This window comes from Schistocerca serialis, chromosome 4 (genome assembly GCF_023864345.2).
Source record: "Schistocerca serialis cubense isolate TAMUIC-IGC-003099 chromosome 4, iqSchSeri2.2, whole genome shotgun sequence".
In the NCBI taxonomy this organism is placed as follows: domain Eukaryota; kingdom Metazoa; phylum Arthropoda; class Insecta; order Orthoptera; family Acrididae; genus Schistocerca; species Schistocerca serialis.
Genome location: NC_064641.1, coordinates 818696264 through 818723136, shown reverse-complemented (window position 1 = coordinate 818723136; position 26873 = coordinate 818696264). Strand labels below are relative to the sequence as shown.

Below are 26873 nucleotides of genomic sequence, written 5' to 3'. Positions count from 1 at the left end.
AAAGATAACACTTTTAATGATAAACAGGCCACCAGCGGGAACTTTCTGAGACTTCTAGTGGAGGTTCCGATGACAGTCACTGCCAGGAGGTGGAGAAACTGTTAAAGGTGAGTATATGTACATTAATTTGTAGTACATTATAAGGGTTATATTAATATGTTTCAGTTTGTGCTGATTTCCTGTTTACATTAAATTTGTACCAAAAATTTTCATAATACTTCGAAAAAACTTCCCAACTTGTTCAATACTAGATGGAATTAATGTAAATAAAAAGTCAGGAAGTGAGAAGTACACTCACATTAAAGCTAATTTAGCTCAAAGATACCATGCATTTGTCTCACAAGGGTCATTCCATGCCAAGTGGTCTAGAGGCTCCCACATGACCCTCATGGATTTTGATGAAATTTTGTATGAACATTCACACATGTTCTCAATGAACACTGGTAAAGTTTCAGTTTCAGAAATTCAATACTTTCGGAGATACAGTCACTTGTTTAAGACCATAGCAGAGCTTTCTATAGTGCGTCCTTGAATTTTCAGCAACTTTGAGATGAGATATCTCTGTAAGTATTTGCATTAAAGAAACAAAACTTGGCCATCTTATACAACTTTTAGAGTTCTTTAAAGTAAAATAAGGATTTCTGAGCAATTTTCGTATAGATAATTTGAAGCAAAGTTGGGCAAAAAAATAGCTGTTTTTAAAAAAAATGCGAACTTTAGTTTTTTATATCTCCAAAAGTAATTGTGGGATGTACATGAAACTTTGCACACCGTAACTCACCAACACAAGGACTTAGAATATGAAATTTCATTCTCCTATTGCTTTCCATTATTTCACAAATCTAGGGTAAAGTTGATGATTTATCAAAAAGTGCTAAATGTGGATATTTTTAGTCAAATTTTTCAAAAAAGTGTTTTCTCCAAACTCTTCTAAACTATGGCCATTAGAAAGAGCATATTCTAAACTATCTAAAAAAGTGGATTTGATTTTGAAATACAAGCATATAAGGCCCTAAAAAGTAGCATCATCAAAGAGGCGCACTGGAAGTTTGAACACATTTTTCTGGCACTCAAATTATACCTGAAATCTTTTATTTTGCCTTATACATGTTTATTAATGTCTGGGATAAGTGAAATAAGAAGTCCTGATGAATAGGACCTAGCTTAAGTCCAAATAGCAAAAGAATAAAAATAGAAACAATGTTATTTCTTAATTGTCACCTCCCCCCCCCACCCCCACTCTCTCTCTCTCTCTCTCTCTCTCTCTCTCTCTCTCTCTCTCTCTCTCTCACACACACACACACACCCACACACACACACACACACACACACACACACACACACACACACACACACACAAAATTATTATTAAGAATGAATGTAAATCGTAAAATTTATTTGCATAATCATCTAATTATTAGTTGCCTGTTTAATGAACAACACCAGCTTACTGATGGAAAAGAAGTGTATAAATGAGTTGCTATGGTCCACGGTGGCTTAACCACTGCTAGTTTCATTTCACCTGAGAAAACCAGCATTCCCATTGCCATAGGGGCCACGCCCGATAGCTTAGCAACAACAGCCATGGGTGGGTTTCTTTACCACAGGATCCCAAGTCTGATAAGGGTTTCTTTACACAGGTTCCCAAGCCTGATAGTAAAATTATTTAAGTGCCCTGTGTAAAATTAGAAGGCACTCTTGGGTTCCTTAGATTGTTTCCTCTAACCTATTTCAATTTTTGTTATGCTACATTAATTTTCTGATGAATATCAAGAGGAATGGTGTATTGCCGGCCAGACGAATTTACTGATGGAGCTGGAATAACTGCAATAATGTGGTGTTCCGGAACCCAGCACTTGTCACTTCTTGGTGGCCAATAAAATGAATTTGCTGGACCATGTGGGTGCATAAAGTTTATTAATGCATCCCTTTGCTCTGTGGAGGGCTCACAGATATTTCCAGTCCACCACACATTTTCATAGATGCCATGCAACATATTGTCCTGGTTGGAGAGCAGACATTAATGTGCCTCCTTCGTTACTGTGACCCATTTTAGCTAGAAAAGATGAACAATCATGTGAAGCTCTGCTGACCTGAATTGTTGTTTCACCAATAGGTAAAAAGTGATGACTTTCTCTAGTGCCTGCTACAGTTTGTCCAAGTTTAAACCTCTCTTCTTGTGACACAATATTTTTTTCAATTTCATCTTTACTGACGAAAACAAATTTAATTCCATTAATGTTTTCAGAGCAGAAGTGAAACAGATCTAGGGGAGTAAGAATTTGTCCATTAAATGGCCGTTGCAAGCTTGCTCTTGCTGCTAACCGCTTTGTTGTACCTCCAATCCCATCACAAGGTGATTTCCCATGACTAGTAGCAAAAAAATTCCATTCGACTTTCATTCCAAAATCACACTTGTGATAACACAAATTTAGGAAATTCTTGAATTTTTGTATTGAGCACTGGAGCCATCACTGAAATAATGAATGTGGGATATCTGTTCAAACCGTGCTTTTATATATTTGATGAGCTCCTTGATAAAAACATGACTGTAATAGTGTCATGCCGCAAACAATCACTGATAATGCAAAAACTTAAAGATTCTACTTTCTCATTTTGACGAAAGTAGATAACAAATGGATGAATTGTTGCTTGACTATTGTCCCAGTGGAAGCCTTGCACAGCATCCTGAATGATAAAAGAATAATTTTCTGCAAAATCCATTAGGACAACAAGCTCTTCGTCTTTCAGATGACATTTAAGGTCTTTTAAGATGCAAGCTTTGATGCTTGGCAATGTAATGATGGCATGACAGACTCCATATTTTATTTTTTTACATCTTCAATAAATTCATCCACTACCATTTGCTTCGTGTCCAGTGTGGCCCGATCGGTATGTATCCATTGCTTAAACACAATAACTTCCTGTGGCTCATGATCTAGGAAATAGCTGGCAATTTCAGATGCTATAGCTTCGGGCCCAGGACACCTTTCACAGCGATGTAGCATGCACTGTTTAGAGTTCAAACTGCAAACTGCCTTGCTGAGAATCTCCTTATAATTTTCACGTATACCAGCTCCGTTAAGCATAAGCTTAACATTTTGGTGAATTGCACAGACGCAAACTGCATGCATTCCAGCTGATCCTACTGTTACACACCATTTGGGTCTAAGTTCACAAAACTTTGAGAACCCTATTTCTGGACCATTTATATTCTTATAGATAACATACATTTCCCGTAAATTGCAAAGTAACAATCTTTTCTGCATGTATGTCTTCCTATCTAAAAGTCTAACTGAAATACTATCTTTTTTCCAGGGCACATCCTACTATACTCATCATTTTCAAAAAAAATTCGCTCTCTACTAGCAACTTCTGCTGGTAATTTCCTGCTTTGCCTATTTTCGGGAAGTGCCAGAATGCCCTTCTCTGCCTTAAGCTTCCGAGCATTCTTCACCATTCTTGTCTGACTGTCCAACTTACAGGTGCCAAGGTTAAAATTTGCATCTGTTCTTTATGAATTGCATTCTGCATCTTGGCTTTCAGTTCAGTCAGCAAATGTGCATAGTCGGCACAGTTTCCACATTCCTTAATTTCACTAGCATCTTCAATTTGTCGGTTTACTCCCATTGCATTTACAATTCTGTTTTTAATCACATTTTGAGCCTTTTGAATTTTCTTCTTCACATATTGGGGCTTATCTCTGTAGCTTACTGTTCTCTTCAGGGGTGAAATACCGATAAACAATAAGCTACTATTTAATTCTTCTTTTGGTGTAAAGTCCTCATCAGAATGTGACGATGAGGCTGATAAAGCTTCGTCCAAGTGTTTATTTAAGGTAGTCCTGCAAGCCGGACAAACACCTGGCTTTTTGTTATTAACAAGCTGCTTCTTCAACATATCAGAAGCCTTGTTAGCTGTTTCAGTATCAAGAGTGCGAATTCCTGCCTTAACATTATGTTTCACCTTACCAAAGGGATTGAAGCATTTTTTTTTGTAACCTCTCATATTGTGTCAATAACAGGGCTTCATGGTGTAGGCAAACTTGAGGGGTATTATCCAGCTTTGCTTCAGAACGTCGGACCAATAACTATTTTTCCTCATCACTAAAATCCGCAAACCATTTTAAAGCAGCTTTTTTGGGAAAGAAAGTGACATGACACTTTGTTCCACTATCTCCTTGCCCAATTGAGTAGGAATGTATGCTGTTCCCTTCTGCATCCATCTCTAATCAGTAACTAAATAATGTATTTGGCCTCTAAGTGCAAATTATAATCTGCTTAAATTTCAGACAGATTGCTACTGAATGAAATTATACACAATGTATAATACCAATGAAAAAACCTAATAAGAGATATATGCTATAAAAGACACAATCAAAACAATTTTTTGTAAATTAGATTACAAACTTTGATGGTCTTACAAATCACTTAACAAGCCACACTCAGTCAAGAGAACCCACTCACTATGCTGCAAACACACCAATGAAATACTAATTGTCCAAAAAAGGCTCACAATAATGAAACAATGTGATTGTTAAAGTAATTGTTGCCATTATATTTTCTATAAACAGTGAATCTTGTGAATTTTCTCTGTGAAACTAGTGGTTACATATTTACCAAGGTAGTAGGCTACATTTAAGTGTGATTAAATACAAAATTAAAACTCTTGGATGTTTAACCAACCAATTTCACATGTTTCCCTAATAACTTTAAGACAAAAATTCACAGCTTACAACACCTAGGTATTAAAATCTCTGCAATATTGATTGGAAGATTTACATCACTTTATGCATGATTCAAGCAAACCGATTCTTTTTTGGAAAAATGTTTTATACAATTGAATCCAAAAATTAGGTCTTCATTTTCCACTTGTAAATATTTACAATTTTGAGAAGTACAGAAAATATGAAGCTATTATTCATTGAATTCTTTATGATCTCTAATGTGTTCAAACTTCCAGTGCACCTCTTTGATGATGCTACTTTTTAGGGCCTTATAGGCTTGCATTGCAAAACCAAATCAACTTTTCTAGATAGTTTAGAATATGCTCTTTCTAATGACCATAGTTTAGAAGAGTTTGGAGAAAACACTTTTTTGAAAAATTTGACTAAAAATACCCATTTTTAGCAATTTTTGAAAAATTGTCAACTTCTCTCTAGATTTGTGAAATAATGGAAAGCAATAGGAGAATGAAATTTCATATTCTAAGACCTTGTGTTGGTGAGTTAAGGTGTGCAAAGTCTCACGTACATCCCACAATTACTTTTTAGAGATATAAAAAACTAAAGTTCGCATTTTTTTTAAACAGCTATTTTTTCGCCCAACTTTGCTTCAAATTATCTATATGAAAATTGCTCAGAAATCCTTTTCTTAATACTTTAATTTCAAGAGCTCTAAAAGTTGTATAGGATGGCCAAGTTTTGTTTCTTTCATGCAAATACTTACAGAGATATCTCATCTCAAAGTTGCTGAAAATTCAAGGATGCACTATTGGAAGCTGTGCTATGGTTTCAGACAAGTGGCTATATCTCTGCAAGTATTGAATTTCTGAAACTGATACTTTACCAGTGTTCATTGAGAACATGTGCGAAGGTTCATACAAAATTTCATCAAAATCCATGATGGTCATGTGGGAACATTTCTCGATATTAGAACACTTGGCACGGAATGGCCCACAAAATAATATCATAAGTGGATACAATCTCTACATATATAAATTTGAAGTCTTCTGCATGTTGCTGTCGATACATACAGAGTAATCTCAGGAACTACTTTAATGATTTTTATGTTTTTACTGATAAGTAGACTGATTTTTTGAGTAAGGTTTATGTATATAATTTATAAATATTTCATGCATATTGGCTGAACTGAGAAGAATTCAAAGTGAACCACTGCTATGAAAACACCACCATTCACATTTAGTGGTGAATGACATAATTCACAGCAGATTATTGCTGCACTATTGAGAGTGCTCTTTTTATCTTCACCACTCTCTGCAGTGATGATTGTTCTCCACTCTTGCTGAGACACCATCATCACAGTTGTATGATCTATTTTCAATTCTGGGGTTTGTACGTTTTGTGCTGGCTGCACATCTTCATGGATCAGGTCAGTGCTGACCAATATAGATGTGAAGTGGCATTTAATTGAGAAACTTGCACTATGCCACTGAGCTATACAAAACTATTGTTACCAGACTCTACACATACATGCATATTTTCTTCTTCTGTACAATTTATAAAGCCTCCCACTATGTTTTTCATCTGTATTTGAAGGCTAACCTTGTGAATGACTGTACAGGTTTTGATACAGTTTTACTAATAAATACACTGAGTCGGGTTGTGCCAGGTGGCACGAGAGCTTACAGCTTCCATCATTGCCATGAGATGCCTCTCTGAACACCAATCAAATGTGGAACACCTAAAATTCGTCCCCTGACAACTTTCCTGGCCCCAATAGGAAAGTGATGTTATTCAGTTGCCTGAAGTTGTTCTCTGAACTTTAACCATAACACTATACAGTGATCTGCATCCCATAGGATGAAGCAAAGAAAACAAGGAAAGGCGTGTATTATATGCTGCACCAAGCCACCAAAGAATGATATATTTTCTGCTGAAGGGGCAGCTATTCATTCTATCAGAAAAAATAAAGATTTAGTAGTTTTACCCACAGACAAGAGGAATGCCATGGTCCTCCTTTCTTAGCTGAACTATGCCAGTAATAGAACTGATAAAACAGAAGACATTTTGAGTCCTGAAAAAGATCTCATTGTTTACAGATAATATTAGGAAATTGCAGCCCGGTGCTGCCATTCTGCCGAGGGAGTATGGTTCGCCCATAATTCACGAGGAAGTGATGCCATTATATCCAATTGTTAGTCATTTAGGTGCACTTACCTATTTGGCAGAGTATATAGATGGGATTGTGAATAGTATCTAGAGTTAGTGATTGGACACAGTTCCCTTACTCACTGCCTCTAATTGCAATGAATACTCACAATCCCTGAAATATCAGTGGACGTTTCAGGATAAAGGAACAACTAAACTGACCGGGAAAGGTGCAGGCCACATATCACAAGTCATTTGTTATTCTCAAAAGTTCAACAATATTTTATTGCACAGATAAATCTTATAATTCAGCTGCCTGACGAAAATACATTCCCACTGAATTCTCTTATTCCATCTTACCACCATAAATATAGAGCATTGTTCAACTACATTAAAAATGGAAACTCTTCAATTCAGATCTACAGGTAAACAACACACAATAGGTTCAATATAAATAATAAAAAAGATAAATTTCTCTTAACCCCAGCCAAAGTGAATCACATAATTATGAAAATATATTTAATCAATCAGGGAAGGCTCTTTGGCATATTCAATATACTGGCGTGGAAAAATAATAAAATACCATTTCACAACTGAGTATTACACCAGCGATAAGAGTGTTACGTTGAAAAAGCCAAACTTCAGACAGGGAAACCACAGAACGGACAGGTGGAGCAGGCCAAGTCCGAATAAGATGGAAAATAATGGGCACTACTGGTTTAATTAACGTCTGATTTCTACAATATAGAAACTCAACTTATTACGGTTGCCGTAGCAAACCCGGAGGCCGTAATGTCTCAGAGGTATGGTGAGACAGGAAGCGGTGCGCAGCCCATGCACAGGTACATGGCTGACGTGGACAGGCTATGCCCAGTGAAGTGGCAAGTAACTGATAAGACCCTGGAGCAGTGCCTCCAAATGCTATGAACAGCTTGGAAAGCATAGAGAAAACAAACAAAAACTCATGCATAATAACCCTGGAAAATATGAAAATACCCAGAAATCTCAGCATGAGTGGAGCCCCAACCAAACCTTACGTGTATCAACCAGAATTTTACAAAAGAATTATTAATGATTAACCAGTTAATCTTACAATAAAATATAATTTAATGTGAATGACACACAACTCTCAGTCACATCAACTGTTGAAAGTAGCTTAGAAGCTAACAGGCAAGTCCTGGACACTAAACTCAAACAACTACAATCTTAATCATATTTGAAACAATAAATATTAATTTTCCTGAAAGGGTAAATCTCACCAGAGTAATGGAACCCAATTGCGCAAAGACCCAAGATTCACTGAGCCGCTAGCATTTGCTTACCACAGCTGTAGGAAATTTTACAGCCACTGCATCAGTCAGGGAAGCAACAACTTCGAATACAAATCAGACTCAATTTTGACCTCAGTGGTCACTAACACATATGGGGGCCTAGAACATATGACATTTAGTTTCAGATGCAACTGACAAATAAGCAGGCATTGAACTAATTGTAATTAAAGGGAATTTTAAAACCCACAAATGTGGCACTCAAATGATCTCAAACAGAGACATGAAAAGAAATTCATTTCTTGAAACAGTGTGATGGAAATCCAGTTTAGTGGGAGCACCTTCAACATGGTAGCACATGCAGCAATCAATAATGAGTACCTTGCTCACAAGGGCAGCACAAACAGCATTAGAAAATGAACAGCACTCCAACACCCATATAAGCAACTATGCTTCCTTAATGCAGGGAAATCAGCTGCATCGAAATTAGGCCCAAGTATTGCTGTCCAACATGACTTTGGTGACGACCAGCCACTTAGACAATCTGCGCCCGTAACCTCCATGCACAACCCGCCGTATGTCACATGTGCCACTGTCTCTATCTTTCCCTGACTGTGACTGACTGACCGCCAATGTAATCAACAAACTGCCCAAGGAACTGCAACCAAAACTGTACTAAGGGGCCAGAGAGGTGTGACGTGGTGAGTGGACAGAGGCAGAACGTGTCAGTAGGCAAGAATGTAAAAACATGGAATGAGCCAACACAGCTCAATCTTCCTCACTAAAAACACACACATCCCTCCCCCCTCCTTCTCCGCTGCAAGCACCTAACAAGAAAAGTCAGTTAGTGCTCTTGCAGGGTGTATACGCTCCGGGACAACCGGGAAATCTGGAAAAACCCAGGAATTTTTTCATCTGGGAAAAACCCAGGACTGTTTTAGAATTCAGGAAATTATTCATTGTTTTAGTCTTCAATTAAATTTTTCTGATTTTGGCTAGAAATAACAGATGAAACAGACTTTAGGATGAAGACTGTGGAATACTTCATAACAGTGAACTGCGGCTGACGATTGTTATGTCACAACTGTTTACATTAAGTTTGTTTGAGGAGTTGCTCGCGGGCTCACGCGCATGTGCAGTTGAGCAGTACTTTCTCCCACTTCCGGCTACTTGAAGTGTGGCTGTTAGCTGTATCAGCAGTAGCGACAAGCAGCCAGATGCTACCTGGCAAAGTTCATTTTGTATTCTAAGCAACTCTTTATAGGTGGTGTTGCTGTCTCTGGGAAACTTAAGATTTAAATCGACTTCTCGTAAGGCAGACAAACAGGTAGAAATTGCCAATAGTGTCTGCCATGACATTAACTGGCCTGGACCAAATGGTATACAAATGAATCTCAAGTTACGGGAACACCCCTGCCGACCTCTTGTTTCCTTAGCAGTAATCCATAGCAATCCACGTGCACCAAAAATAAGATAACCCAACACAAGCCCTGCTCTCCATAATGCCAACTCAAATCTGGAACAATTATAATGCAATGTATTAGGCACAATATAGAAGATAGTAACAAATGACTTCTCGGAGGACAGACACACTCTGAGGCTAACACTAAAATATCAGTGGACACCTCAGGATAAAGGAACAACTAACCAGCATGGGAAGGTGCAGGCCATTCACAAAAGTTCAGCAATATTTTATTGCACTGAGAAATCTTATAATTCAGCTGCCTGACCAAAACACATTTCACTGAATTCTAACTACGGAAAATCCAGGATGCACTGTAAAAATGTTATAAAAAGGATAGTTGCTACTCACCATATAGAGGAGATGCTGAGTCACAGATTGGCACAACAAAAAGACTGTCACAAAATAAGCTTTTGGCCCACAAGGCCTTTGTCAAAAATAGATTGCACACACACACACACACACACACACACACACACACACACACACACACACACACACACACACACGACTGCAGTCTCAGCTGAATCCACACTGCTGACAAAAACCTTGTGGGCCAAACGCTTATTTTGTGACAGTCTTTTTGTTGTGCCTATCTGTGACTCAGCATCTCCACTATGTGGTGAGTAGCAACTATCCTTTTCGTAATGTTGTTCCACTGAATTCTCTTATTCCATCTTTTCAAGCATAAATATAGAGCATTGCTCTTATATGTTAACAATGGAAACTCTTCAATTCAGATTTACGGCTAAACAACACAAAGTAGGTTCAATATAAATACTAAAAAAGATAAATTCCTTATAACCCTAGTCAAAGTGAATGGCGTAATTTCAAAAACATTTTTAGCCAATAAGGGAAGGCTCTTTGGTATATTGAAGATACTGGTATGAAAAAATAATACCATTTCACAACTGAGCACTACATCAACATTGAGACTTTTTATGTTAAAAAAGCCAAACTTCAGACGGGGAAATAACAGAAGGAGCAGCCCAAGTCTGAATAAGATGGAAAGCAATGGGCACTACTGGGTAAATTAACGCCCAATTGCTGTGAGGTAGAAACTCGATTTATAAAGGATGCCGTAGCAAACCAGGGAGCCGTAATGTCTCAGATGCTGCAGTAAAATGGGAAGCAGCACGCCACCCTCATGCACGTACACAGACGACACGGACCAGCTATGCCCAGTGGACTGGCAGGTAACAAATATGATCCCGGAGCAGCACCTACAAAGGCTCAGAAGGCTGACAGAAAACAAGCAAAAATCTAAGTCATGCATAATAATAATAGAAAATATGAAAATTCTCAGGCCAATCAAACCTTATATGTAACAACCAGCAATTTACAAATGAATTATTAATGATTAACTGATTAATCTGACAATAAAATATAACAATTGAATGTAATAGTCACACACAACCCTCAGTCACATTAACTGAAGTGGCCTATAAGGTAACAGCAAATCCTGAGGGCTAGCCCTCAGACAACTACTATCTTAATCGTTTTTGAAACAATAAATATTAATTTTCCTGAAAGGGTAAATCTCATCAGAGTAATGGAAACTAATTGTGCAAAGAGCCAAGATTCCCTGAGCCTCTAGGATTTGCTTACCACAGCTGTAAACAATTTTATAGTTGCTACATCAGTCAGGGAAGCACCAACTTCCAATACAAATCAGGGACAAATTGAAATTAAAGGAAATTTTAAAATACACAAATGTGACACTGAAATAATGCCAAACAGAGACATGAAATGGTAAATTCATTCTTGAAACAGAGTGTTGGAGAAACAGAGGCAATCCAGCGTAGTGGGGGCAATTTCAACACAGGAGCACATGCATCAATGAAGTAACAAGTACCTTGAGGGCAGCACATACAGCATTAGAAAATGAACAGCACTCCAACACCCATATCAGCTACTATGCCTTCTTAATGCAGGGTAAATTGGCTGTGTCGACATTAGGTGCAAGTATGAGGGGGGACCTAAAAGTAACCGGAATCATAATGCTGCAAATCATGTACTTGTAGTAGCAGGTTGCGCTGCCACAGGGTTGTAGTAGGAGCTCTGCTGAGTAATTCTGCCACACGGCGTCACCCAACAGTGAGAAGTTTGGTTTCTTTGACAGTTCTTTGAGTGTGCGTACAGTGCAGATGTGACACGAGGAAATGGCTAGTTCTTACGAACAACGTGCAGCAGTGAAGTTTTGTTCCTTTCTTGGCAAGAATGCAGCAGAAACTGTTGCGATGATTCAGACAGCCTACAAAGACCGTGCTCTTAGTAAAACGCAAGTGTACGAATGATTTTCTCAGTTTAAAAAGGGAGAAATGGTGGTTGAAGATCAGCCCCGTTCCGGTCGACCTTTTAACCGCTTGAAGCGAAGACAACATCGACAAAATCCATGATCTCATCAGTGAAGATCGACGCAGGACAATTGACCAACTCGAGAACTTGTCCGGGTTGTCGTGGAGCTCAATTCAGCACATCTTGACCATCGATTTGTGGATGCGAAGAGAGGCAGCAAAATTTGTGCCGAAGCTTCTTACCGGAGATTAAGGGGATCGTCGTGTTCAAGCCTATATCGAAATAAAGGACGCGTTCAAAGACGATCCACATTTATCAACAAAATCATTACAGATGATGAGTCTTGGTGCTATGGGTACGATTCAGAAAGTAAACAACAGTCATCACAATGGAAGTCACCTGGCTCACCTCGACCAAAAAAAGCTCAACAAGTGAAATGGAATGTTACAACAATGTTGATCTGTTTTTTTGACATCAAAGGGATCATACACTCTGAATTTGTCCATGAAAACCAGATAGTAAACCAAAAATTCTATTTGGAGGTTATGAAATGGCTTTGCAGAAGTTTGTTGCAAAAACATCCGGCTTTGTGGGATTCTGGTGTGTGGTTCCTGCATCACGACAACGCTCCCACGCACACGGCTCTTAGCGTTCGCCAGTTTTTGGCCTCAACAAAGACGACTACCTTGACCCACGCGCCTTATTCGCCGGATTTGGCACCTTCGGACTTCTTCCTATTCCCGAGGGTGAAAAGAGACTTGAGAGGGAATCGTTTTGCGAATGTGGAAGACATAAAATGCAATGTCATGAAAGTGCTAGCAGGTATCAAAGAGGACGAATTTAAAAGGTGCTTCGGACACTGGAATGAACATTTGGACAAGTGTATTAATGCTAATGGAGAGTACTTCGAAGGAGATTCAGATTGTATTTGAAAACAATGAAGTATATGCTTTCTAGAAAGAAATTCTGGTTATTTTTGTGTCCCCCCCTCGTATTGCTGACCAACACGACTTTAGCAATGATCAGCTGCTTTTTGAAGATTTTGTTCCAGAGACCAAAAGATACTGGCCTTCCAAAGCAATCTTAATGCTTGACATGCTGGTTCACTCCCTGATGAGGAAGAGTTACAGTGTGACAGCATTTGTGCACTGTTCTTACCTCCTAACATGATGAGTTTATTACAGGCTATGGACCTAGCCATTTTACAATGCTTGAAAAAAAAAGGGGGGGGGGCATTGTCATCATTTGCTTTAGGTGCCTCTACAAATGACAGAAGATAAAGGAACCATCAAAAAATTTCTAAAAAAGAAAAACTGCGACAGAAGATGTAGTTTACTGGATAGGCAATTCATGGTCCGAAATAAAGGGAAAGACACTAAAAATGTCTTGGAACCAGATTTTATGGAATAAAACGGATATCTAGAGTACAGACAAAAATGACCTAGCCTTGGCAAAACTGATGGAAAAAGCTTGCTGGATGTGAAAATGTAAAGCGAGTGGTGTTTAAGAATGTGATGAACTGTTTGAAGTGACCAATCTTGCAATTGTTGACATCCTTATTGAATCCACAGAAGACAGTGATGATGAGGAATTGCCTGAAGAATTGTACCAGTGATCACTTATGCAAAGGATTTTGCAGTGCTATCTGCATTGCATTACATCAAGCAGCAAGCAGAAGCTACTCCAATTGACACCATGCTTGTTAGAAGATGATGCAACATTGCATTTAAAAAATGAGGTTCTATTTTAAAATGAAAGACTATGGACAATTTTTTTAAAATGTAACTTATATTCTTGCAACTTGGAATTGTGTACCAATGTATGTACATGTAACACAGGTTTGTACTACACCGTTTTTTATTTATTTTTTTAATCATTATTGCACTCATTAAACATTTGATCATTATTTACCCATGGATTTTGTGATATTTCCATGTTATCCAAGGTTTTTGTAATTCAAGGTAGCCTCAGCCCTAATTAACTTGAATTACTGGTGTTCTACTGTGGTAACGTGCTGCTCTGTAGATGTGTAACAGGTTACAGTTGTAACATGGAAGTGGAGATTGACTTAAAAATTGCATTTTTGGATGTTCTTGTCTACAAATGGAATGATGGCACTGTGGGACATAACATTTACAACAAATCTAGATGTACTGACCGGTATCTGCATGCAATTAGCAGTCATCCTCTTTACCAATACACTGTGGCACATGCGATCCTGATGCAAAGAGTGGCTTCCACATTACCTGGTGTGGAAAGCTTACTATAGGACACTGAACACCTACAGCCTGTATTTAAGTGGAACTGATTCTCTAAGAAGCCGATCCATCAGGCCTAGAATTCAGACCATCACGGGAAGTAAGCAAGATGAATTTACATCAGTTGCTCTCTTACCATATGCTGGGAAAGTTTCGGCTGAAATAGGGATAATTTTAAGAAATTGTAACACTGAGACTGTGTTTCATCCACCAGCCAAAGTTAGTGCCCTTTTGAGTTCTGTTAATCCCTTCACTTAAAACCCTGAGTTATCTCATTTTTATTATTTTAACAGGAACTTAAAATCCCGAGTGTAAGCGAGCAACTTATGAACAGACCTCTGAAAAAGTAAAAACCACTTATATCCACTTCAGCACTGATAGTTAAGTGTTCAACCACTAGAGAGCATCTGGTACTACATTTGTAGCCTGGCTGTCATGTTTTGGTTGAGGTGGTTTCCACTAGATGTCATCTTTACCATCTGCAGCTTTGGATACTTGGTAACAAAGTGAATGCTTTCAGAAAAGGATGGATATAGTGCTCCTGAGTTTGGCATTGAATTTAGCAGCTCAGGAAGTGAAGAAGAATGTGATGTTACTTCATTAGAGACTGAAGGGATGACAGTTTGTCAGTTGAGTGACAAGTGGTCGCCAGTGGTAGTAGATAAATACATCGACTGTGCTCCAGCCAGTTCTTCCAAGATTTATGTTCATAGGAAACTGTTGTGAAACACATGGTTGACCTTCAAAGCTACACAGAAACTAAAAAATGACTTCAAGTTTCTGGATATTTTAGTCAAAGTCCAGTGCACAAGTATACTTGGGATTTTATTATCGACGATCTTCAGAATTTAGTAACTCACTATTTTGAGCTTTAAAAGCTGTCTTTATATGTTTATATATAATTTTGTTCATTATAGGACATTTTTTGTTTATAAGAACAAATACTTTTTTTGAATATAATTTGGAAAAAAATCCTGTAGGAGTTGAAGATGAATTGTGGCTGAGGGAACCCAGTGTCCATAAGATTCTATGCACTGCTGTAAGGCACATATTGGTCAAACTATTCATGCTATTGGGGACAGGTGTGTAGAACATTGCTGCTGCACAAGATTACGATAACCAAAAAAAATCCACTGTGGTGGAGCACTTGTAAACTAAGGAACACGAAATGAAGTATGATGAGAAACATGTTGTTGCTGCCGCTTCTCGTGTCTGGATTGTGTTCTAATGGAATCAATTGAAGTTAAGCTGACTGATAATGTTATTAATAAGAACAAGATCTATCCTCTGAATAAACTGCACAGACCTGCATTAAAATGTGATATTCTCAGTCGGCAGAAGAATTCGGAGATAGTTTTTGTTTGCCTTCACCACAATGGCACAACTAATATCTTTTGCCGGAAAGCAGCACTAATAACACGAGGGTACTCTGCGATGGCTTGATTGATATGCCATCCATAAATATTAATTACAGTATTTACCTAAGTAACAAGACGGCTGTGTCATCCGAAGAAGACACAGCCAGGGCAAAAGCAACTCAGGCACAAAGATGCTGGTGCCAGTGCCATAGAGACTTGTCACTTATGCGAGTTCCACCAGCACCATGGGCGGCACTGAAGATGAAGATATCGACTTTGCCTCGGCCAATTGCAAGCCGAGTACAACCGACCAATGACCGGATGACAGTGGACAGAAGCCTACCTGTAAGATAGAAGAGCAGCTTATCATCCAGGGCTGACTTAGACAGGGAATGTCATTTAGTGGACTCATAGAAGTGAACAGACAGTGGTTGTAAATTGCGTTTGCTGTGTACTGTGAAGTTTACACACAATTATTTGCACTTAACCATTGAGGGCCTTTAGGTGTGTTATATTACAAGCAGTGTTGCAGACTTCATTATTCAACAAGTCACAAAGATAAGTAAACCTTTTTGCGTGACTTTGTTACTAATTTGTATGAGTGTTGTAGAACCTTCATTTTCCTATTCTGTTGCCGGACCCTGGGGCACAGCTATGTAATGGTGGCAGGGAGAAATTGTCTTCCTGGTGTACTGCACCAGAAGCCATTTCACGAACTCACAAACTCGGCCTACCATAACAACATTGGCAACTCGGATTCTGCAGCAGTGGCGATGAGGCCTTTACAAAACTGGTGACAAGGGTTTACAAAAAAGACAACTGTGAATATAACATGACACTTTTTTTAAAAAAAGAGGCTCTTTAAGAAAATTTTGTTTTTAACATGTTCGGACTAATCAAAATTGTGAACACTTTCATGGTATAAATTATCTGCCACAAAAAGTTAACATTTTACAAATTCTAAACTTATGCCATTTATTGATTTTCTACATTTTGACAATACAAGGGGAAATAAAATAAACAAAAAGAAATTATTTGCATTAATTTTTATCTTCAGTTCCTTGTTTGCTTACTGTTTGAGCCAGCCACCTGTGGTGTTACTATTGGTATCTGAGATAATAGTTTCACCTAATCAGTGAGAGGTGAGAAAAGAGGCAGTGTGTTCCCACATGCAGCAATGAAATTTATATAATCTTTGTTGTCGCAAATATTTGGCTCTTAAGTACGTCAAGATTTCGCAGGTATCATTTAGGGTGGAACTTCATTGCACAGCTGAAATAGCAGTGAGTTAAATGAGAACACAATTCTCTCTCTCTCTCTCGCCCTCTCTCTCTCTCTCTCTCTCTCTTTCTTCACCCCCCCCCCCCTTCCCCCTCCAAACTCATAGTGGATTTTGTGTCTGTACTGATGTGAGAATATGGCAATATTTTCCTTTGTCTCTTGTTCCAAACATGTCATTTGCCTGTTGCTCTCTCATTGACTGCATAGAACCAACAGCTGACATATCCACTTTCATTCCTGTCATACTTCACAGTGAGCATTAACAGGATTACTGCAAAAAAACACTTCAGTATGCCAATGGCCACTATCAAGACTTCTATTGCCTCCTGCAGAAATGTGTAGTATTATCGATTATTTGTCTAATTTTAAGGTCAGTTCAGTTCACACAACAAATGGAAAGGCAGCTAACTCAGAAGGGGTTTTAGTTATGATCTTTTTTCATCGCTGCTGTGAAAATAGCTAAAGAGAAATAGTGGTAAAATTACATTTTACTCAACTAAGCTAATTAACAAGTAATATTACTTTTGTGATAACTTTCTTCATTCAGTCCACAAAAGCAATTAACAATAATTCATTGTTAAAAATGGAACAGCATCTGTGCAGTGCAAAGAGGTTAAAACAGATTCTAACTCCCTTGATGCACCGTCGTGGAACTCGTGCTTAACATCTGTGGGCTGCATGGCAGATGCAATGCCATGCTGTTGCCATGCTGTTGGCTTCATCATTCTGGCCTGTTGTTTGGTCTATGTTGTAGCAGAAGCATAGTATGGATCAGTTTCCTTAGGTGCAACAGCAGCCAATCTATGTAGAAAGCAAACTCTTGTGAAGGAAAGAATTCAGTATATTAAATAATAGTCAATAAAAACAAACCATAGTCAAATTATATATTGTCTGTGATTGCACCAGTGGCAGAAGTACGAGTGCTAGTGTCAGCAATTTTGTGACACTGCATAACCTTTCCGGATTCTTCAAAATAAATCTTTACAAGACCTCAGTTGACAAATTTTAATCTGTAAGTGTACTAATATTTTGATAATGTAAGACAAATGATAATGTAAATGACAAATTTGGGGAGAAGCCTCATCTTACAATTAAGTAAATATGTTAATCAGGCACCACCTTTAAGGAGTGGAATTTGAATAGTAGTCTTTGTTATATTTATATAAACAGTGATCTTGTAGACTCCAAAAAAAGCTTATGATTGCATCCACAGATCTTCAGTGTAGAACTAACTGAGAAACCCGGCATTGCCCAGTTATTTATTTATAGCTGTACTGGAAACTTTGTATGTGTGTAACTTATTTTTGAACTATAAAGCTTCTTTGTATACAATGTTTGAAGAGGTATGCTCAAGAACCTGAACAAAGAGCTTGTGTGTTTCACTAACACAAGAGAGAGCCATGTAGGAGCTGGCAATTCCAAAGGCAACTGACACTAAGGTCCATACCCGCAACACACAGTGTCTGGCGTTGTGTTTTGTTTATGGTCATGGCATAACGTAAGTTCACTGGGAATTGTACAAGTTTAAAGTGAAATGTGAAATTGTTAGAATTAGGGTATATAAACTATAAATACTGTAGAACGAAAGCAAACTAGTACTTTTCATTTATTATAATGTTATTCTACCAAGAACCGATGGAAGATTCAGTTAACATGTATAAAAGCTTGCTCAGCTGAACTGTGCTATTTCCTATCAAAATTTCTGCTTAATGATGTTACATTTGGAGAGAAGTAACTTTAAGCCTTGTACCATTACACAATTTCAGTGAGTTCAGATTTCACAACAAAGTAATTGGAAAGCCATTCTTCAAATTAATTTTGTGTGATGAAATGTTGGGTGTGCTAAAAGAGTTTAAAAATTGGTCTGGATAATTGGTAGAATCATCCATTCATTCTGTAATTTCTTCCTCAGCATGAGTAAGTATGTCAGAGTTAGTTCTTGGAGTTCATTGTTTTGAGGTATCAATATAGGCCTTTCACAAAGCCAGAGACTTTCAGGAGTTGTTTTGTGCGTTTACCATATTCCATCTATTCTTACATACAACACGTGTCACTTGGTGTACATTGGAGAAACATGCAGGAAGTTTAAAACAAGATATTCAGAACATCTCAGAGCTCTGGAGAGTAACAGGTCCCATAGCACATTTGCTGGTCACATAATAGCACTCAACTATAACACAATTACAATACGAAAAGGTTTAAAATATTAAAATCCAGCCACAGCCTAAACCATAAACTAGCAAGAGAGTAAAATTTCAACATACAGAAGGCAGTGGCACTAGCTGAAGGAAAACAGGTTATAAATGAATACACGAAATTCATATCTGAATTTTTTAGCTCAGTTCCTGTGCTTGCAGAAAAATAATAATTAATTAAGGATGGGTCCGCCTTTTTGCAAGTACGGTACACAAATTATTGTTTTGTTTTACCACCCAAACATGTTTCACCACTGTTATGCCATCCTCAGTGGTATCCTTTTTTTTTTTTGTTTCCCCCCCCCCCCATGAAAATACGTATGTAGGGATTATCTTTAGGTTAGGAAATATGGTCCATCAGATTTTGTTGTTATTTATATTGTATATGCACTTTACCTTTTATTGTACATTCTGTGTGTCCTGTGGCTGGCAACCAAAATCAGATACAGGTCTAAATTAATACTCCATGTCATCTGCAAACATGGGGTATGTTAGAAAATTGTCTGCATTGAATTTTTGTTTATTATCCAATCTTTAAAATGTAGTTCTGGTAAAATCTGTGGCATATGTCCATTCCTGGCCTTACCGTTGTAGTATATGGTTAGTTCTGAGCTTTGATAAATTTGTTTTTGTATGCCGAATGTGTTTTTGTATAGGTGGGCTGAACCTCTAGACTTTGGTAAAAGTTTTGTGATGCTTAGATATGACGAACTATTTCATGTAGTTTGTTATTTGTGGATTATGTTTTATATTTTGAAATTGTTTACTCACATTTTCTCTTGCTTGTTTGTAAATACTGCATCTTGCTTGTTGACAGCAGTACTTTTCTCATGCTCATTTGTAAATACTGTGTCTTTCTTGCTAGAGGCAATCTATATAAAAGTGTTGTTGTTGTGGTCTTCAGTCCTGAGACTGGTTTGATGCAGCTCTCCATGCTACTCTATCCTGTGCAAGCTTCTTCATCTCCCAGTACCTACTGCAACCTACATCCTTCTGAATCTGCTTGGTGTATTCATCTCTTGGTCTCCCTCTACGATTTTTACCCTCCACGCTGTCCTCCAATAATAAATTGGTGATCCCTTGATGCCTCAGAACATGTCCTACGAACCGATCCCCTCTTCTAGTCAAGTTGTGCCACAAACTTCTCTACTCCCCAATCCTATTCAACACCTCCTCATAAGTTATGTGATCTACCCATCTAATCTTCAGCATTCTTCTGTAGCACCACATTTTGAAAGCTTCTACTCTCTTCTTGTCTAAACTATTTATCATACATGTTTCACTTCCATACATGGCTACACTCCATACAGATACTTTCAGAAACGACTTCCTGACACTTATATCTATACTTGATGTTAACAAATGTCTCTTCTTCAGAAACGCTTTCCTTCCCATTGCCAGTCAACATTTTATATCGTCTCTACTTCGACCATCATCAGTTATTTTGCTCCCCAAATAGCAAAACTTCTTTACTAATTTAAGTGTCTCATTTCCTAATCTAATACCCTCAGCATCACCCGACTTAATTCGACTACATTCCATTATCCTTGTTTTGCTTTTGTTGATGTTCATCTTATATCCTCCTTTCAAGACACTATCCATTCCGTTCAACTGCTCTTCCAAGTCCATTGCTGTCTCTGACAGAATTACAATGTCATCGGCGAACCTCAAAGTTTTTATTACTTCTCCATGGATTTTAATACCTACTCTGAATTTTTCTTTTGTTTCCTTCACTGCTTGCTCAATATATAGATTGAATAACATCGGGGAGAGGCTACAACCCTGTCTCACTCCCTTCTCAACCACTGCTTCCCTTTCATGCCCCTCAACTCTTATAACTGCCATTTGGTTTCTATACAAATTGTAAATAGCCTTTCGCTCCCTGTATTTTACCCCTGCCACCATCAGAATCTGAAAGAGAGTATTCCAGTCAACATTGTCAAAAGCTTTCTCAAAGTCTACAAATGCTAGAAACGTAGGTTTGCCTTTCCTTAATCTAGCTTCTAAGATAAGTCGTAGGGTCAGTATTGCCTCACGTGTTCCAATATTTCTACGGAATCCAAGCTGATCTTCCCCTAGGTCGGCTTCTACTAGATTTTCCATTCGTCTGTAAAGAATTCGCGTTAGTATTTTGCAGCCGTGACTTATTAAACTGATAATTCAGTAATTTTCACATCTGCCAACACCTGCTTTCTTTGGGATTGGAATTATTATATTCTTCTTGAAGTCTGATGGTATTTCGCCTGTCTCATACATCTTGCTCACCAGATGGTAGAGTTTTGTCAGGACTGGCTGTCCCAAGGCCGTCAGTAGCTCTAATGGAATGTTGTCTACTCCCAAGGCCTTGTTTCGACTCAGGTCTTTCAGTGCTCTGTCAAACTCTTCACGCAGTATCATATCTCCCATTTCATCTTCATCTACATCCTCTTCCATTTCCATAATATTGTCCTCAAGTACATCACCCTTGTATAGACCCTCTATATATTCCTTCCACCTTTCTGCTTTCCTTTCTTTCCTTAGAACCAGGTTTCCATCTGAGCTCTTAATATTCATACAAGTGGTTCTCTTTTCTCCAAAGATCTATTTAAGTTTCCTGTAGGCAGTATCTATCTTACCCCTAGTGAGATAAGCCTCTACATTCATACATTTATCCTCTAGCCATCCCTGCTTAGCCATTTTGCACTTCCTGTCAATCTTATTTTTGAGACGTTTGTATTGCTTTTTGCCTGCTTCATTTACTGCATTTTTATATTTTCTCCTTTCATCAATTAAATTCAATATTTCTTCTGTTACCCAAGCATTTCTACTAGTCCTTGTCTTTTTACCTACTTGATCCTCTGCTGCCTTCACTACTTCATCCCTCAAAGCTACCCATTCTTCTTCTACTGTATTTCTTTCCCCCATTCCTGCCATTTGTTCCCTTACGCTCTCCCTGAAACTCTGTACAACCTCTGGTTTAGTCAGTTTGTCCAGGTCCCATGTCTTTAAATTCCCACCTGTTTGCAGTTTCTTCAGTTTTAATCTGCAGTTCATAACCAATAGATTGTGGTGAGAGTCCACATCTGCCCCTGGAAATGTCTTACAATTTAAAACCTGGTTCCTAAATCTCTGTCTTACCAATATATAATCTATCTGAAATATGTCAGTATCTCCAGGCTTCTTCCATGTATACAACCTTCTTTTATGATTCTTGAACCAAGTGTTAGCTATGATTAAGTTGTGCTCTGTGCAAAATTCCACCAGGCAGCTTCCTCTTTCATTTCTTACCCCCAATCGATATTCCCCTACTACATTTCCTTCTCTCCCTTTTCCTACTTCCGAATTCCAGTCACCCATGACTATTAAATTTTCGTCTCCCTTCACTATCTGAATAATTTCTTTTGTTTCATCATACATTTCTTCAATTTCTTAGTCATCTGCAGAGCTAGTTGGCATGTAAACTTGTACTACTATAGTAGGCATGGGCTTCGTGTCTATCTTGGCCACAATAATGCATTCACTATGCTGTTTGTAGTAGCTTGCCCGCATTCCTATTAGTTTATTCATTATTAAACCACCTCTAGCGTTACCCCTATTTGACTTTGTATTCATAACCCTGTATTCGCCTGACCAATAGTCTTGTTCCTCCTGCCACCGAACTTCACTAATTCCCCCTATGTCTAGCTTTAACCTATCCATTTCCCTTTTTAAATTTTCTAACCTACCTGCCCGGTTAAGGGATCTGACATTCCACGCTCCGATCCGTAGAACGCCAGTTTTCTTTCTCCTGATAACGACGTCCTCTTGAGTAGTCCCCGCCCGGAGATCTGAATGGGGGACTATTTTACCCAAGAGGACACCAGCATCATTAACCATACAGTTAAGCTGAATGCCCTTGGGAAAAATTACGGCTGTAGTTTCTCCTTGCTTTCAACCGTTCGCAGTACCAGCACAGCAAGGCTGTTTTGGTTAGTGTTACAAGGCCAGATCAGTCAATCATCCAGACTGTTGCCCCTGCAACTATTGAAAAGGCTGCTGCCCCTCTTCAGTAACCACGCATTTGTCTGGCCCCTCAACAGATACCCCTCCGTTGCCTACGGTAGGGCTATCTGTATCGCTGGGCCCGCAAGCCTCCCCACCAACGGCTAGGTCCATGGTTTGAAAATTTTATGTGCAAGTTTCGTGCTAAATGGGCTTGAAACTTTTTGTTCAAAGTAGTTAAAAATTCAGTTTTGAACACCATTTCCAAGAAGCTGTCATACTCCTCTTTCATATGAATGATTATAAAATCATCCTGAAAAGTACTAAGTGAAACATGACTTATATTTTCCAAGTTGAACTTCTGTTTGATAATTTCAACATATTTCCCTTTGTTTGGACCCTTTTTCACTTGTTCTCTTCCAATAAGAAATTATGAATGTGACGTCAGTACCAGATCACGACGTACGGGCTTAAACCTCCTGTCATATTTCTTAACCACTTCAGTGAATGCGGCTTTTTCTCTGTGACCAACAATATTCCGTAGAGAAGGTCGTAGGTCCAATCCAATATAATCATCCACAAAATTCCTATTCAGTGAATAACGTCTCCTTTCCTTCTTTCCAAAAACTAATTCTGCAGCTTCATTTTTCTGTTTCTCATTCTGTCTACGGGCAAAATATTTCTTAAATGCCTTATGGATAACCCTTGCATACTGATTGTACCTTCTCTCTCTAAGTTCTTCCAGCATAAATAATGATTCAGGAGCATAAAAGTGAACCTCAGTGAAATCAAACTTTTCAGTTGGATGGCATTCAGTACCATATTGCTCCACCCATTCCATTGTAATATGCTTGATTTCTCTTTGGCATGTTGTCCACAAGGGAGTCAGATTGTAGCTCTTCAAACTTGCCCCACTCTTTGATGGTGGTCCTCCTCAAGTCATCCAGTGTGTGAGGAGGCTTCCTGGGATGAGCCATTACAAGTTTTGACTGGTTCTAAGAATGCTGAATCAGGTTCATGTCAGCTTTACCACAGGTTGTTGTTGATTCCTGGCTTCTGGCGGAAAATGTTAATGATGTGAGGCTGGTTTGCTAATACATTATCATCTTGAAGGATGAGCCCATCATCTAAATGTTGACATGGGGGCTGGATAGGAGATTGGAGAATTCAGTCCCGATAGTTCAGAACTCTCAAATTAACCTCAATAGTGGCGTGAGGTGTTAGAGATCTGACTGATCCATATCCTTGCTGAACCTGTGGGATATCACTCTGAAGTCCTGCATTGATACACAGTTTGATCAAAAGTGTCCGGACACCTGGCTGAAAATGACTTGCAAGTTCATGGCGCACTCCATCGGTAATGCTGGAATCCAGTATGGTGTTGGCCCAACCTTTGCCTTGACGACAGCTTCCGCCCTCGCAGGCATACATTCAGTCAGGTGCTGGAAGGTTTCTTGGAGAATGGCAGCCCATTCTTCACAGAGTGCTGCACTGAGGAGAGGTATCTATGTCGGTCGGTGAGGCCTGGCACGAAGTCGTCATTCCAAAACATCCCAGAGGTGTTTTATAGGATTCAGGTCAAAACTCTGTGCACTCCAGTCCATTACAGGGATGTTATTATCGTGTAACCACTCCGCCACAGGCCATGCATTATGAACAGGTGCTCGATCGTGTTGAAAGATGCATTCGCCCCCCCCGAATTACTCTTCAACAGTGGGATGCAAGAAGGTGCTTAAAACATCAATGTAGGCCTGTGCTGTGATAGTGCCATGCAAAACAACAAGGGGTGCAAGCCCCCTCCATGAAAAACACGACCACACCATAACACCACCACCTCCAAATTTTACTTTTGGCACTACACATACTGGCAGATGACGTTTACCAGGCATTTGCCAAATCCACACCCTGCCATCAGATCGCCACATTGTGTACCATGATTTATCCCTCCTCACAATGTTTTTACACTGTTCAATCGTCCAATGGTTACTCTCCTTACATTAAACGAAGTGTCTTGTAGCACTTACCGGCACGATGTGTGGCTTATGAGCAGCCGTTCTACCATGAAATTCAAGTTTTCTCACCTCCCGCCTGACTGTCATAGTACTTGCAGTGGATCCTGATGCAGTTTGGAATTCCTGTGTGATGATCTGGACAGATGACTGCCTATTACACATTACGACCCTTCAACTGTCGGCGGTCTCTGTCAGCCTGTACGCTTTTGTGCTGTACGTGTCCCTTCATGTTTCCACTTCACTGTCACATCAGAAACAGTGGACCTAGGGAGGTTTTGGAGTGTGGAAATCTCGCATGCAGATGCATGAAACAAGTGACACCCAGTCACGTGACCACATTCAAAGTGCGTGAGTTCCGTGGAGTGCCCCCTTCTGCTCTCTCATGTCTAATGACTACTGAGGTTGCTGATGTGGATTACCTGGCAGTAAGTAGCAGCACAATGCACATAATATGAAAAGCGAATTTTTTTGGTGGTGTCCAGATACTTTCGATCACATTACGTATGTGGCCACCTCTACACTCTTCTACAATGATTATTGAGCACCACACAAATCCAGTGCTTAGCTGTGAAGAGAACCCAGTGCCATTGATAAAGAGTGTGTATATTTGCCCTTCTTCTTTAAGCACATTTTTTTTCTTTTTTGTGTGTGTGTGGGGGGGGGGGGGGGGGACAGGGGGCGGGGGGACAGGGGGGGGGGGGGGGTTGTAAATTTGTGTGTGATGAACACCTATAGGCCAATGTGTCTGTGTGGAAATGATAGCATACTGCCAAAGTTGATGCAGCTGGCCAAAACTCTATTGGATCATTTTTTGCAAACTTTTATACATAAATACGTTACATTGAGTGATCAATTGAATAAAAAGTGGTTTTGAAAGTTTTCAGTTTATTAGAACAAAAACTACAGACCGTCCCATTTTTGGGACATTGGCCAAATGCGCATCCAAATTCATGACATAATTCTCCATGCATAATATTGTAAGAAACAACACAAACAATAAAGAAAGAATGTTTTAATATTATTGAATGTCTATTCAGTATGAAATGAAGCAAAACACTCGTCGTGTACACCAACATTGCACCTATCACAAATTTTTGTTGTTTTTTTTTCTTGCAGTAAGCACATCTCTTCTGTGTTTTACTCGCCACAATGAAATGATTTCCTGGATGTAGTCGTACATCTGTACTCACCCGTCCTCCCATCAATTTGCTTCCTTGTGGTCCTCTGCGTTTTGGTACTGATCCTGTTTTCTTTGATAGGTAAAACATCACTATTCTCTGTCAGACATCCAAAAGTGAGAGCTTCTCATTAGAGTTAGCAATTTGGCATGCACGCCATGTGTTTACTATGCAGATATCTATCATCTGTGTGAATAATGGCCACCGCCATTTCTTTGACCTTATCCTCGTCCTGTAAAGTGATATCTGCTTGTCCAGTAGATCTACGCCATGCATATGGGCATTGCACTCTTCAATGAGATGTGGCATTGTGACAGATATTTCCTTTTTCTTTGCTCGTGAGTATCTTTTAGTAGAACTCAGAGGAGTAATAGTACTGTAATTTGTCGCTACACATACTGGTTTGTTGTCACTCCATTTCACAACCAGGACTTCGTTCTCTTTGTCGAACATGTAGTCATAGAATCCTCGTTCCTTTTCTTTTGCCATTCTTTTCGAGTCAATCAAAGGACATGCATTAGTTCGGATCCCTCTTATTGTTCCTGTAGCTTTCATTTTACTCTTTCCAAGTGTGATCAGTGTGTCAACACTGGTGAAAAAGTTGTCAAAGAAAAGCTTATAATTCGGATACTCTGATTCTGCAATCATGCTGGTTAGTTCATTTATTACCCTTGCACCTAAAGGCTCCTGTTTGTTGTCAGTCTTGCCACAGTAAGGCGAAAAATTATAAAGAAAGCCACTGGAACTTCTAAGACACCAAATTTTATATCCAAA

The 26873-nt window shown here is 38.9% G+C and overlaps 1 protein-coding gene across 4 annotated transcripts in view; it reads left to right on the top strand.

The window, feature by feature from the left end:
• Positions 1–26873, top strand: part of LOC126473411 (TATA element modulatory factor) — a 173300-nt gene that overhangs the window by 67724 nt on the left and 78703 nt on the right. For all 4 annotated transcript variants that reach the window (XM_050100435.1, XM_050100434.1, XM_050100436.1 and 1 more), the window contains exon 8: positions 28–107. In XM_050100435.1, coding sequence (XP_049956392.1) covers positions 28–107 — 80 coding nt within the window. The remainder of the gene's footprint in view (positions 1–27; positions 108–26873) is intronic.